Below are 16652 nucleotides of genomic sequence, written 5' to 3' on the forward strand. Positions count from 1 at the left end.
AAATTTATGAAAGGAACTAGATCCTCAAATCCAAGAAGGAAACAGAACACCTAGTTACCTCAATCCAAAGAGGTCCTCTCCAAAGCACTTAGTTTTAAAGCTGTCAAAAATTAATGACAAATAAAAAATTCTCAAAGCAGTCAAGGAAAAGAAGGAAGTGACCCATAAAGGAAAACCTATCAGAATTTCGTCCAGCTTCTGGAAAAAATTATACAAGCCAGAAGAGAGTGGAACCAAATATTCAAACATATAAAAGGGAGAAATTACCAGCCAAAAATAATATATCCAGCAAAATTATCTTTTAAATATGAAAGAAAGATAAAGACATTCCCTGACATACAGAAGCTGAAGGATTTTATCACCAGAAACCATCCATCAAAGAAAATACTCAAGGAAGCTATTCTACATAAAAGAAAGAACAATAAGGGCACAGCACTAAGAGTAAGATCACAAAAAAACTTTATAGCATAAAAGGGATAATTTGTGACAACAAAAAACATAAAGGGGGAAGGAAAGGTCTGAATGGGCATAGGATGATGAAGATCACATGCACTCCAAAGGGAAAAAAAATACCTGCTTTATATATGCAACTTTATTTTCTATAAAACTAAAATCCCCAAACCAGGGCACACAACATAAAGAAAAAAAAAAAGGAAACAGAGGAAAGCAGTATGGAATACCATAAAACAAAAACAATAGACAGAAGCACAAAAGAAAAGAACCAATGGAGGCACAGAGCTACTATTAAACAAAATATAAAATTGCTGAGGAAATCCTTGTACATCAATAATTACCCTAATATAACTGGTCTGAATTCACCAATAAAGAGGCACAGAATAGCAGAGTTGATTAAAAATCAAAACCCAACAATATGCTGCCTATAAAAGACACATCTGAGCTACAAAGACAAAAGTAGATTCAAAGTAGAAGAGTGAAGAATGATGCTCTAAGGAAATATCATTCACAGAAAAGCAGGTATAGCCATACTTATATCAGATAAAGTGGATTTCAAGATAAAAAATATAACAAGAGACAAAAATGAACACTTTATAATTATAAAAGGCATACTACATCAATAAAACATAACACTTCTTGATATATATGGACCAAACCAGGGAGCAAATAAATATATAAAACAAATACTCACAGAACTAAAGGGAGTAACATATCAAAACACAATTATAGTTGGGGACCTTAATACTCCATTGATAGCTCTAGACAGATCAACTAACAGAAAATCAATAAAGAAATATCAGCCTAAAATGAAGCACAAGACCAAATGGGCATAATTGACATTTACAGAACCTTTCATCCCAGAACATCCAATCATACATTTTTCACCAGTGTACATGGAATATTCTAAGGATAAAACATATGTTGGGTCACAAAACTAGTATAAACAAGTTGAAGAATACTGGAATTATGCCAAGGATTTTCTCCAACTACAATGCCTTAAAATTAGAAGGAAATTAAATACCATACTACTAAAAAATGACACGGTCAAGGATGAAATAAAATATGAGATAAAAAGATATATGAGACAAATGAGAATGATAATACAACATATCAAACTCAGTAATAAGAGGGGAGTTTATATCATTACAGGCCTATCTCAAGAAACAACAGAAATCTCAAGTAAGCAATTTAACATCACATCTTAAAGAACTAGAAAAAGAAGAACAAAAGCAACCCAAAGTTAGAAGAAATGATATAATAAAATTTAGAGAAGAATTGAATGAAATAGAGAACAAAAAATACTATACAAAAACGTAATAAAACAAAGTGCTGGTTCTTTTGAAATATTAATAAAATTGACAACCCCCTGGCTAGATTAACTAAGGGGGAAAAAAGGAAAGAACCATACAAACAAAATCAGAAATGAGAGAGAAGAGTCACCACAGACTTCACAGATATACAAAGCATCATACAAGAATATTATGAAAGAGTATATTCCACCAAATTTAATAACTTATAAGAAAAATGTAAGTTCCTATAAATATATGACCTTCCTAGACTAAATAGTGAGGAATTAGAAAATCTAGATATTAGTAGATCAATTAGTAGTGAGGAAAGCGAAAAACATAAAAAACTCTCCTAAAAAAGAAGAATCCAGGGCCAGATGACTTCGCCAGTGAATTCTACCAAATGTTTAGAAATATTGAAAATGTATTCTTCTTAAACTGTTCCAAAAAATTTAAGAAGAGGCAACACTTCCTAACTCATTCTATGAGGCCAATATAATTCTGAAACCAAAACCTGGCAAGGATAACCTCAAAATCAAAAACTACAGTCTGATATCTCTGATGAATATAGATGCAAAAATCCTAATGACATACTTGCAAATCAAGTACAACAGTACATCCAAAAAATAATACATCCCAATTAAGTGGGGCTCATTCTAGGGGCGCAGAATGGTTCAACATATGCAAATCAATATAATGCATCACACTAACAAAAAAAAAGAATAAAATAATATGATCTTATCAATAAACACATAAAAATATTTGATAAGATACACCATCCATTTATTATTAAAACACTCAATAAAATATGAACAGAAGGAAAGTACTTCAACATAATAAAGGCCATATATGATAAACCCTCAGCTAATATCATACTAAATTATAAAAAACTGAAAAATTTCCCCTAAAATCTGGAAAAAGACATGGATGTCCACTCTCACTACACTTATTCAGCATAGTGCTGGAAGTTCTATCCAGAGCAATAAGGCAAGAGAAAGAAAGAAAAGGCATCCAGCCGAAACCAGCTTGGCTCAGTGGATAGAGCATGGGGTCTGCAGACTAAAAGGTCCCAGGTTTGATTCTGGTCAAGAGCATATATCTTGGTTGTAGGCACATCCCTTGTAGGAGGTGTGCAGGAGGCAGCTGGTCGATGTTTCTCTCTCATAGATGTTTCTAGCTCTTTATCCCTCTCCCTTCCTCTCTATAAAAAAAATCAATAAAATATATTTAAAAATAAAGACAGAAAAGGCATCCAAATAGGAAAGGAAGAAGTAAATCTGTCACTGTTTGTGAATGACATGATTCAGTGTATATAAAACCCTAATGACACCATCAAAAAAAAATTTAGAAATAATAAGCAAATACAGTCAAGTTGCAAGAAACAAAATCAATGTGCAAAATACATTGCTTTCCTGTATACTAACAACAAAACATCAGAAAGACAAATAAAAAATTATTTTGCAATTGCAACCAAATAATAAAATACCTAAGAATAAGCTTCACAACAAAGAAAATTAAAGACCTTTATACTGAAAATTACAAAGCATTTTTAAAAGAGATTGAAAAAGACAAAAATGGAAAAATATCTGTGTTCATGGATTAGAAGAATCAACATAGTTACAATGTCCATTTTCCCCAAAGCAATATACTGATTTAATGCAATCCTTATAAAAATACCAATGCCATTTTTAAAAGAAATAGAATGAGAAATCATTAGGTTTGTATAGAACCACAAAAGACCCCAAATAGGCAAAGCAATCCTGAGAAAAAAGAATGAAGCTGAGGTATCATGGTACCTGACTTCAAATTATACTACAGAGGTATGATAATCAAAACAGCATGGTATTGGCAGAAAAACAGACATGTAGATCAAAGGAACAGAATAGAGAGCCTGGCTATATAGCCACATGGACAAATAATTTTTGACAAAGGAGCCAGGAACACACAATGGAGTAAAGATTGCCTCTTCAGTAAATGGTGCTGGAAAAACTGGAAAGTCACATGCAAAATAAGGAAATTGGGTTGTAGTTTGTCCCCATGTACAAAAATTAATAAAAAATGGATCAAATATGTAAAAATAAGATCCCAAACAACAAGTTACATAGAAGAAAATATAGACACAAAACTTGTGGTCCTTGGTTATAGAGAACATTTAATGAATTTAACCCCAAAGGCAAGGGAAGTAAAGGTAAAAATAAATGAATGGGACTATCGCAAAATAAAAAGCTTCTGCACAGCAAAATAAACTGACAACAAAACAAAAAGCCAACCAGATGGGAGATATTGAGAAACAGTAGCTCAAAAGTTCAATTTTCAAGATATATAAAGAACTCATAAAAATAAACACCAAGAAAACAACCCAATGAAAAAGCAGGGAGAGAACCTGAAATTACACCTCTCCCAAGAAGACATATGAACAGCCAATAGATATATGAAAAGATACCCAACATCACTGGTTATTAGGGAATTACAAATCAAAACTACAATGAAATACCACCTTACAACTGTTAGAATGGTCATTATCAATAGGACAAGCAATAAAAAATGTTGGACAGATTGTGGAAAAAAAGGGAACCCTCATTCACTAATGGTGGGAATGTAGATTGGTACAACCATTACAGAAAGTTGTTTGGCAATTCCTCAAAAAATTAAGAGTGGAGTTACCATTCAACCCAGAAATTCCTCTCCTGAGTATTATATATACATGAAAAATTCAAAATCATGTATTTGCAAAAACATATACAACATTATGTTAATTGCAGCATTATTCATGATGTCCAAGTTATGGGAAAAACCAGTGTCCTGAGGTAGAGGAAAGGATAAAGAAGATGTGATACAGCCCTAGCCATTTTGACTCAGTGGACAGAGTGTCAGCCTCCAGGCCACAGGGTCCCAGGTTTGATTCTAGTCAAAGGCAAGTACCTTGGTTGCAGATTTCTCCCCTGCCTGGGCCCTGGGCCAGGCTCGTGCAGGAGACAACCAATTGGTGTATTTTTCTCACATTGATTCTTCTCTCTGTCTTCCCTCTCTCTTCCACTCTCCCTAAAAATCAGTTGAAAAATATCCTCGGGTGAGGATTAATAACAACAAAAATGATGTGATACATATGCACATTGAATATAAGTCAGCCATTAAAAATGATGAAATGCTGCCATTTGTAATATGGATGGACCTTGAAAATATTATGCTAAGTGACATAAAGTAGTAAGAAAAAAATAAGAACTGTATGATTTAACTCATATGTAGGATATATAACAAACTTTTTATTACAAACAGCAGTGTTGCCAGAGGAAAGGGGTTAAGGAGATAATGGGGTTCTAATATATGATGACGGGAGAAGATTTGACTTTAGGTAGTGGGAACACAGTGCAATACAGATCTTGTAATGTAGAAACCCATACCTGAAACCTATATGTTTATAGACCAATGCTAACCTCAATAAATTTAATAAAAAATGAAAAATAAACATTTATCAGAAGAAAATATATGATAATCAAAAAGCAGAAAAATGCTCAATATCATTAGTCATCAGAGAAATATAAAAATCCTCAATGAAATGGCATTTCACATCCACTAGGATGGCTGAATTGAAAAGTAAGATAATGACAAGTGTTGAAGACAATGTAGAGAAATACTGTTGATGGAAATGTAAAATTGTACAATCACTTTGGAAAACAATTTGGCAGTTTTTCAAGCTATTAAACATGGGGTAACCATATGACCCAGCAATTCTACTCCCAGGTAGACAGCCAAGAGAAATAAAAACATATGTTTATGTACACAAATGTTCTTAGCAACATTATTCATAATAACTAAAATGTGTAATGAAATCTTATGTCCATCAATTGACAAATATATTAACAAAATTTAAAATATATATACAATAACATATTTTTTGGTTATAAAAAGGAAGTATTGATACATGCTACAATATGGATTAACATCTCAAACATACCAACTGAATGAATGCAGTCACAAAAGGCCATGTATTATATGATTCCATTCATATGAAATGTCCAGTATAGAGAAATCTTTAGATATAGAAAGTAAATTGGTGGTTTCTTATAGGGGTAATGTGCAGCATAGGTGGGTGAAGCCAAACCAAAGAGCATGGCTTACCTTTTATGGTGACAAATATGATCTAAAATTGACTGCTGTAATGGCTGTACATATCTGTGAATATACCTAAAACTATCAAATTTTCTGGTTTAGTGGGTAAATTATATCTTTAAAAAGCTCTTTAAAAAAGAACACAATGGCACTGAGAATCTCATGAGATTCCTTGGCAGACAACTTCATATGTGTTGTTATAACTTGGTGGATGAATGGAATAAGTCTGGTGTGATTATACTAAGAAAAGATTCTTGGAATCTTGCACATAGTTCTACTAGATTTCACTTAACGTACCTCTTTTCCTTTATTGATTTTATTGCATTTTGTATCATTTTACTATAGTAAATCATAGTCATGAGTAACTACTATATGTTGATTTCAGTAAATCCCTCTAGAGAACCATTATAACTGAATTTTATCTGGGGTATCTCTGTTACCATATGTCCTGGCTTAAATAAGGCAGACACAAATGCCATATGATTTCACTTATATGTAGAATCTAAAGAATAAAATAAATGAACAAACAGAACAGAAACAGACTCATAGAGGAAGATATAAACAGATAGAAGAACATACCATGTTCATGGATTGGTAGAATCAACATCATCAAAATGTCCATAGTTCCCAAAGAAATCTATAGGTTCAATGCACTCCCCATTAAAATACCAAAGGCATATTTCACTGACCTAGAAAGAACTCTCCAAAAGTTCATTTGGAACAATAAAAGACCCCTAATAGCCACAGCAATCCTGAGAAAGAAGAATAAAGTAGGAGGGATCTCAATACCAGATCTTAAACTGTATTACAAAGCCACTGTTCTCAAAACAGCCTCGTACTGGCACAAGAACAGATATATAGATCAATGGAATAGAATTGAGAACCCAGATATCAACCCAAATCACTATGCTCAATTAATATTTGACAAAGGAGGCACAAATATACAATGGAGTCAAGACAGTCTCTTCAATAAATGGTGTTGGAAAAATTGGACAGATACATGCAAAAGAATGAAACTAGATCACCAACTTACACCATACACAAAAATAAACTCAAAATGGATACAAGACTTAAACATAAGACGGGAAACCATAAAAATACTAGAGGCATCCACAGGCAGCAAAATCTCAGACATATGCCAAAAGAACTTCACTGATACTGCCCCTAGGGCAATGGAAGCTACAGAGAAAATAAACAAATGGGACTACATCAAAATAAAAAGCTTTTTTATAGCAAAAGAAACCATCAACAAAACAACAAGAAAACCCACTGTATTACAGAGAGTTTCTACAACTAAATAAAAGGAAGATTAATGATCCAATAAAAAATGGGCAACGTACCTAAATAGAACCTTTTAAAAATATATATATATTTTATTGATTTTACACAGAGAGGAATTGAGAGGGACAGAGAGTTAGAAACGTCGATGAGAGAGAAACATCGACCAGCTGCCTCTTGCACCCCCCCTACTGGGGATGTGCCCGCAACCAAGGTACATGCCCTTGACCGGAATCGAACCCAGGACCTTTCAGTCCGTAGACCGACGCTCTATCCACTGAGCCAAACCGGTCCCGGCTAAATAGAACCTTTTTGAAAGAAGACAGAAGAAAGGCCAAGAGACACATGAAACCATGCTCAAAGTCACTAATTATCTGAGAGATGGAAATCAAACAACAATGTGGTACCATCTCACACCTGTCAGAATGGCCAACATCAACAAATCAACAAATGGCAAGTGTTGGCGAGGTTGTGGAGAAAAAGGAACCCTCATGCACTGCTGGTGGGAATGCAGACTGGTGCAACCACTGTGGAGAACAGTAGGGAGTTTCCTCAAAAAAATGAAAATGCAACTCCCATTTGACTCAGTAATCCCACTCCTAGGATTATATCCCAAGAAACTAGAAACACCAATCAGAAAGGATATATGCACTCCTATGTTCATAGCAGCACAATCTACAATAGCTAGGATTTGGAAACAGCCTAGGTGCCTGTCAGCAGATGATTGGATCAAAAAACTATGGTACATCTACACAATGGACTACCATGCTGCCATAAAAAGAAGGAATTCTCATCATTTGCAGCAACCTAGATGGAATTGGAGAACATCATGCTGAATAAAATAAGCCAGTCAATGAAAGAGAAACACCACATGTCCTTACTCATTTATGGATAATAAAGAATATTATAAACTGATGAACCAAAAGATAGATATAGAGATAGTAAAGCAACAAGCAGACTGTCAAATTACAGAGGGGAGTGGAGGGAGATCTGGGGGAGATAAGAGATCAACTGAAGGACTTGTATACATGCATATAAGTACAACCAATGGACACAAAACTCTGGGGAGAGAGGGCATGTATGGAGGAGCAATGGTAAGATATGTACACTGATAATAATTTAATTAAAAAATAAGGAAAAAAATAAAATAAAATCAATTTTAATTAAAAAAAGAAACAGAGTCATAGATACAAAGATCATTTTGATGGCTGTCATATGGGAGGTGGTTTTTGGGAGATGGGTTAAAAAGATGAGGGGATTATCTAGTATTTACAGAATAGACATGGGGATGTAAATTACAGCATAAGCAATATAGTCAATAATATTTTAATAACTATGTATAATGTTAGGTACATACTAGATTGATCAGAGTGATCACTTTGTAAGTTGTATAAAGTCTAAACACTGGATTGTAATCCTGAAACTAACATAATATTGTTGGTAACCTGATAGCGAACATATAAAATTATAGGTAATTTGTATACCATATACTCACCTTTGTTACCAGTTTGTTGCAGAGAGTGTTTTTCTTCAGTTTTCTTTGCTGGGCCAAATGGAGGTGACAGGAAAACAGGCCTCCAAAAACCTATAAATATAGTTAATAGATAATTATGTTCCAATTCCTAATTAAATAACTGTTGAAAGTAAAATTTATGTTATATTACTCTGCATTGGAATATATTTCTTTCAAATATATCTATTAGTCAATGGTAGTCCTCTTCCTAATTTTCATGAAGTTTATTAAAGCAATATTAAAAACTAAGTTAAAAATATTTCACTATATACTGGTAATATATTTCTCCCATATAAGAATTCAGCAGATGTTCAATTAACTCTTTCTAAAATTTTTTCTAGTTATTTTTTGTCCTAATAAATAAAATATTTGATATAAGATTAGCTGCAAGTACCAATTAGGGTGACTCTCTCAAAAACACACAAAAAAATAAGCTTTGGTGAAAATGTGGAGAAATTGGAACCCTTGTACACTATAGGTGGGAATATAAAATGGTACAGCCATTATAAAAACAATATGGTAATATCTTAAAAAATTAAAAATACAATTACCATATGATCCAACAATTTTACTTACAAAATAATTGAAAACAGAATCTCAAAAAATATGTGTATACTGTTATCTATAGAAGTTTTATTAACAATAGCTAAAAGTTGGAAGCTACCCAAATGTTTATTGATGTATAAATGGATAAACAAAGTGTGATATATCCATATAATAAAATATTATTTAGCTTTAAAAAGAAGAAAAAATTTACACACATATAGCAACATGGGTAAACCTCAAGAATATTATATTATACTAACAAAAAACAGCCAAGCACAAAAAGAAAATACTTTATCTGAGATACTTATATGAGCTATTTGAAGTAGTGGTTGACGGAATGGGGGAAGGAAAAATAGAGCACTATTGTTTAATGGTTATAGATTTTTACTTTGCAAGATTTAAAAAAACACTTCTGGAGACTGGTTGCACAACAATATGAATGCACTTAACACCACTGAACTGTACAATTAAAATAGTTAAGACAGTAAATTTTACTTTATGTATATTTTATCACAATTTCTTAAAAATTAAAAAAAAATGGCTAAGAGTAAGCTACAGTGAAGTATGGGGCTGAGAGTATATAGTCATGTGTTCATGTCAGATAGAATGGAGATTGCAATTCAACTATCCCCAAAAGACAATACATTGTATAAATATTTAAAGTGCAACAAATTCTAAACACTATTATATCTTGTAAGGGTAGAAATTGAGAAAATGAGTTAATATTATCAATGAACTCTGGACTGTTTTCAGGGGGAAAAAATTGTAAAGAAAAGATAAAATAAAAATGAGCAATTGATCATTTATTTAAGAGAAAAAATATTTAAATTTTTTTTTATTGATTTCAGATAGAAGGGAGAGGGAGAGAAACATCAATGATGATGGAGAATAATTACAGGCTGCCTCCTACATGTCCCCCTCCGAGGATCAAGCCCGCAACCAGGGCATGTGACCTGACCAGGAATTGAACCTTGACCTCCTGGTTCATGGGTGAATGTTCAACCACAGAGCCACACTGGCTAGGCTAAGGGCTATTACTATTCAGGGTCCATAGACACAGGAGCAAAGAGATGCAACAAAGACTCTTTTCCTCATATCTCTTTACTATAAGATGACACAGAGACGGGACAGACACTGTGTAAGCTGACTTTAAAAGGAATATATTGTTCATTTGGGAATGAACATGAGATAAGTAGTTTAAAGAACATCTTTTTTATATCCACAGCCTTCAGTTTTATTTCTAAGATTTAAAAAATCATAGTTAGTCTATCAATTTATATTTTCAATGTATGACAGATGAAAATGGGTAAAAGCATCTAGCAAACTTTTAGTTTTATGCTTGTAAAGGCATCTCACCTGTGGTTGGTCATATGTCAATGAATGTATTAATGAACCACAAATTAGATTATTACAGTCCAATTGCAAATATTTAAAATATGTCAACGTTTTTTACAAAAACAAGACCCAGAGAAAATATACTTCATCAACTAGTTTCATATGGAATAATATATTTTCAATTAGATTATAAACTTCATGAAGTCACAGATATAGCTGAAATAACACTAGGCTAGGTGTTTCTATGCTGATAATTATGTATGTAACATTTAGTGACGTAGTCTTCTTGAGCCTCAGTTTTCTCATTTTGCAGCAGTTACAGTAATGCTATAGTATAGTAGCAGATCATGAGATTAAACAGGGGTTTAAATATAAGTAACATAATTAAACTTGATTAATAACTCAGGATCTGGAGTCAGATAAACCGAGGGTCAAATTCCAGGACAAGTCACATGAACATTTTGGCTTCATTATCCTCACTGTAAAATTGGGATAGTAGATATGTTTAGAGCTGAAAGATAGTATGTCTTCATGTTTAACAGAACAGGTTTTGGAACACAGGTTCACATCCTGACTCATATATATGGTAAATTAGTATTAATTAATTTCTACTATTGTATTTATAATAGCAAATTAGTATATGTAAAATGCTTAGAATGAATGGTACAGGGATATAACAATAGTGAATGGGCTTAGGTGTAATAATGCATGTAACTTGTGTAGTATAGTACTTGACACTAAATAGGTATCAGATGCTACTATTATTTTTACAGTAATGCACTATGAAAGGTGCTATATATATTTAAGATATAGTGCTTTTATTTATTTATTTATTTATTTATTTATTTATTTATTATAATACTAGAGGCCCGATGCACGAAAGTCATGCAAGAGTAGGCCATCCTTCCCTCAGCTGTTGCACCAATCTCCCGCCAGCACCAAGGGCCCGGGCTGGATTCCTTCTGGCCCTGGCTTTGCCTGGAAGAAAGTGCAGCATGGCGTCTAAAAGAAATGCCAGTCTAATTAAAATATTACCCTTTTATTATTATAGATTATTATTCTAGATATGCGGAGCATCTAGTAAGCATCTGACAAAATGACAGATGACAACACAGTTGAGACCCTGAGAAGTTAGTTGTGCTGTTTCACTGGAAATTTGTCAGATGGTGTTTGAAAATATTAAAAACTGAAGCTAGATGAGAATGTGAATCTCTGTTCCAATTAATGCAACTCTTACGGGATTACTAATATTATTATGACAGAATAATACTGAATTAAGGGAGAATTAATTTTGTGTTAGTAAGTTCAAATGCAATGATAACATTGTTTTAAGGTTTTTCCCCTCTTCATATAAGGTAACACACCTTTATCACTACCTCACCAATATGCTGTTTTATAAGAAGATTTCAGAAATCAATTTCACTACTTGATGTTTTCCAATAGAATTACATTTCTAATTAGAAATTAGATGGTTTTTCTCAGGAAATATATTTTAAAAATTCAGTTGTATATTTTCCACTAATTAAAAAAAAAATCACACAGTTGCTTCAAGTGAATTAGTAATGGCTTGAGGATAACAGTTTGTGTTGGTAACTGAAAATATATAGTATACTTTATTTTTATTAAAATTATTAGTCCACCCTACTTTAAACATATGAAAAGGAAAATTCAGTATTATATAGAACAAATTCTTAAGACTTGTGCAGAAATAGCATATTAAAATAACAAAATACTGCCGAAACCAGTTTGGCTCAAGGGATAGAGCATCGGCTTGGGGACTGAAGGGTCCCGGGTTCGATTCCAGTCAAGGGCACGTACCTTGGTTGCGGGCATATACCCAGTAGGGGGTGTGCAAGAGGCAGCTGATCGATGACTCTCTTTCATCGATGTTTCTAACTCTCTATCTCTCTCCCTTCCTCTCTGTACAAAATCAATAAAATATATTTTAAAAAAATAACAAAATACTGATAAAACATTAAATATATATTATTTCAAATATTTTGTTTTTAAAAACTGACTGAGGCTTATTGAGGCATGTAACTTCTTGTTATAATTTCAAAGGGAAGGTGTCTTAACCAATGTTTGGGGGATGAGTTCTTAATTTTATTTTTGTGTTTTGAGTTGCAGCTAAAATGCTTTGTGGGAAATAACTAATATGTAGAAAAACATCTGAGATAAAAATAGTTCCTTTATCATAGCAAGCATACCTTAATTAAAGGGCTTAGGAAATGGAGAATTATGTGATTTAGTGTGATAAAGTAAATACGTTTAACAAAGTAAATGCCAATCATTTATTTAGAGTTATGAAGCTTTTATAAGAACTTGGAGTGAAGCAAGATAAGTTAAATGTTTATATAGTTAAGCTTGGATATTTCTTTTCACAGTAACCAAAAATGAGACAATTTTGTGAACAATCTCTATTTGCCCATTCCAGAATGATGGGAGATAAATTCAACATGCTGTTTCCTAGGCCAGAATATACACCTTTGTTAATACTTCTTTAATTTTACTTCTTTTATATTAAGACTAGAGGCTTGGTGCATGAAATTCATGAACAGGGCTGGAGGTGTCCCTCAACCCAGCCTGCACCCTCTCCAATCTGGGATCTCTTGAGGGATGCCCCAGTGGGATCGGGCCTAAACGGGCAGTCAGACATCCCTCTCACAATCCACGACTGCTGGCTCCCAACTGCTCGCCTGTCTGCCTTCCAGATTGCCCCTAACCACTTCTGCCTGCCAGCCTGATCACCCCTTAATCACTGTCCTGCCAGCCTGACTGATGTCTAACTGCTCCCCTGCCAGCCTGTTTGCCCCCAACTTCCCTCCTCTGCTGGCCTGGTCACCCCTAACTGCCCTCACCTGCAGGCCTCCCCCCACCCCCGCCGCAACTACCCTCCTTTGCAGGCCTTGTCCCACGTAATTGCCCTCCCCTGCTGGCCATCTTGTGTCCACATGGGGGCAGGATCTTTGACTACATGGGGGCAGCTATCTTGAACTTGTGTGTTGGGGTGATGGTCAATTTGCATATTACTCTTTTATTAGATAGGATAGAAGCCTGGTGCATGGGTGGGGGCCAGATAGTTTGCCCAGGGTGTCCAGGATCAGGGTGGGGGTTCCCTTGGGGCATGGGCGGCTTGGACGAGGGGCCTGTGGTGGTTTGCAGGCCAGCCATGCCCCCAGCGACCAAAGCGGAGGCCCTGGTATCTGGAGTTTATTTATCTTCTACAATTGAAACTTTGTAGCCTGGAGCGAATCCAAGCCTTCTGCTTGCTCTGTGGTGGCAGCTATTTCTGTTGGAATTTGTTTACCTTCTATAATTGAAACTTTGTAGGCTGGAATGGAGGCCTAGGCCAGCCAGGGCAGGTGAAAAACTTGGCTTCTTCCATCACCAGGGGAAAGCCTAGCCTGCTCTCTCCAGCTCCATGGCTACTGCCATTTTTCTTGGGATTTATCTTCTATAACTGAAACTTTGTATCCTTGAGTGGAAGCCTGGGCTGGCCAGGGTGTGTGGAAAACTTTGTTCTTTCATTGTAGGGGAAACCCAAGCCTTCCTCCTGCTCTCTGTGGTGGCAGCCATCGTGGTTGGGTTAATTTTCATACTCTCTGTGATTGGCTGGTGGGCATGGCTTGTTGGTATAGTGGAGTGGTGATTAATTTGCATATTACTCTTTTATTAGGTAGGATGATAAAACAGATAGCTAAGGAGAGATGACTTGTCTAATTTTTAAAAGTGAATTAGAAATGGGACTAAGATGCTTTTTCTCTAAATTTCTGAGAAAATTTTCTCAGGCCCAAATGTATTAATACTAATGCCATTGTGGAAGTATCATCACATTACTAATTACTAATTAATGTTGTAATACCTTAATCAATAAAGAAAAAAATAAAGTTGTAAACAAGCTTCTTTCAAAACCCACACACATTTTAGCTTACCGGGTGGACGATTATCCTTTTTGCGAGCACCAAGCCTTTGTGCTTCATTTTCTGAGTCAAGGTGCTGTCTTTCATTGTCTGGCGTAATCTGTTGCTCTTTTTCACAGTCAGAAACTATGCCATAATTTTCTTGCTCTTCATCCAATTGAAGTCTCTTGTTTTCAAACTGTATCAGACACTGTTCACCCTCTCTCTCCATCATGTGTCTTTCATTTTCAAACTCATTAGATTTTTCATTTTCAGAATTTGCTGGATGCTTTTTAGAATTGGAGTCTAGTTGATGGCTCTCAAAGTTATCCCATTGTTTTTTAAAGTCAACCTGACATCTTTCAGAGCTACCTTGGAATCTTGCAGATGGATGTTGATATCTTCTAGAGCTATCCCTGCATCTATCATAGTCAAACTCCAACTGTTGCCTTTCAGAGTCAGTCAAAGATTTTTCAGATTCACACTTGAGGTCCATCCAGAATCTTTCCAATTCAGGTTTACTCTGGCAACGTTTAGCTTTCATCATGTGTTTCACTGAATCAGAGGCTCTTCCTAAGCTTTCAGAATCTAAGTCCATTGTGTGCCTTTCAGACGAAAAATCCATCCTGTGTCCCTCAGTATCAGTACTCAACTGGTATATTTTAGTCCCCACGAGACATTTTGCAGCTGCTGTAGCCAGTGCATGTCTTTCTAAGGCCGAGTCAACGTTGCATGGTTCAGAGTCCGAGTCCATTCTATACCTCTTAGATCTAGTCTTCTCCTGGTATTTTTCTTTCCCTGTAAGATGTACACCAGATGCGGAAGCTGAACCAATTTTATCCTTTTCCATGCTGGAATCCACCACATACTCCTCAGACTCAGAAACAATACAGTGTTGTTTAATATCCATCAAACTTCTTTCAGAGTCTATCATGCGCTTTATAGAATCTGATGCCATTTGGAATTTTTCTGCCTTCAGATGTTTCACAGACACAGAAGCAATGGGGCATTTTTCTGAATCTGAGGCTATCTCAGGTCTTTCATTGTCAGAGTCCATCAAACATTTTTCAGAGTCAGAATATTCCAAACATTTTTCTGAATCTGAATCACCCCAGTATTTCAGAGAGTCATAGTCCACCTGAAATTGTTCAACTTCCACTAAGTGTTGCTCTGACTCCATCAGGTCTTTTACAGAATCTGAAGCCCTCGGGTATCTTTCTGGTTCTAGCAGGTGTTTCACAGAGTCTGAGGGTATGGGACACATTTCTGAGTCTGAACCCATTCCCCATATTACGGAATCAGAGTCTTGCCATTGTTGTTCTAAATCATAGTCCAAACCAATGCCTCTATCTGAGTCAGAATCAATCTCACATATTTCAGAACCAGAATCAGGCAGAGGGGAGACATTTTCAATTATTAGTAGGTCTTGAAGAATTTTATAATCTAAAGAACCAGCTGAATTGTCAGAACATTTGGTATCAGAAACTTCTGTTTCAGATTTATCTTCATCACGTGGCATCGTAACTGCATCTTTATGACTTAAAGAAAAGACAAACATGAACATTTTCAAAATATTAATCAAATGTCAGGAAATACATTACTTATATGTTAAAAACCTTGTGTAATAAAATATTATAGGTTACATATTTATTTTTTAACATTTTATTTTATATTTTATTTTCCTTATCCCTCTATTATCCCACCATCCCCCTAGGTTACATATTTCTATCAAGCTGTAGAAAACAAGATACACCACTAGCTTTATTATTTAAAAAATTGGAAGAATATCAGTATAGGCAGAGTTTACACTCACTTGCATTTACTCTGATATTAACTGTTTTTCAACATATCTGGAAATAATTGCCTTGCAATGTACTTTATTCTTGTCCCTATCCAATCAATGTGTCATTATTTTGGGAATGAATATCATTTAAAACTGTAGTGAAAAATAAATGTAAACTATTTATATGTTCTACTCCAAGTTAAGATTTTATGTACATATGCCAGGAGCCAGTTCCAGCATATCATAATTACAAGGGTTTCATCAAAAGGTTGATGAAGCTTAGGGGCTCAACAAGGGCTGACCCACATATGTAATCATCTGTTGGAACAGCTAATAGGAACTTCCCCAAAACTTGAATAAGATTATTGTTTGCTGCCAGAGATCCCAAGACAGCTCAATCTACATGTTATTGCATTCTGTTGGCCAACCACCTGAACGGCTGTAGG

The 16652-nt window shown here is 34.8% G+C and overlaps 1 protein-coding gene across 1 annotated transcript; it reads right to left on the reverse strand.

Moving 5' to 3' along the window:
- Positions 1-878: 878 nt before the first annotated feature.
- On the reverse strand, positions 879-15942 carry LOC118720094. Its single transcript, XM_036440050.1, has 3 exons — positions 14457-15942; positions 8626-8715; positions 879-898 (listed from the first exon to the last, which is right to left on the reverse strand). Exons 1-3 carry the CDS (start codon positions 15940-15942, stop codon positions 879-881), a joined length of 1596 nt encoding a protein of 531 aa, XP_036295943.1.
- Positions 15943-16652: the final 710 nt, after the last annotated feature.

Source organism: Pipistrellus kuhlii, unplaced genomic scaffold, assembly GCF_014108245.1.
Source record: "Pipistrellus kuhlii isolate mPipKuh1 unplaced genomic scaffold, mPipKuh1.p scaffold_m20_p_16, whole genome shotgun sequence".
NCBI lineage: Eukaryota > Metazoa > Chordata > Mammalia > Chiroptera > Vespertilionidae > Pipistrellus > Pipistrellus kuhlii.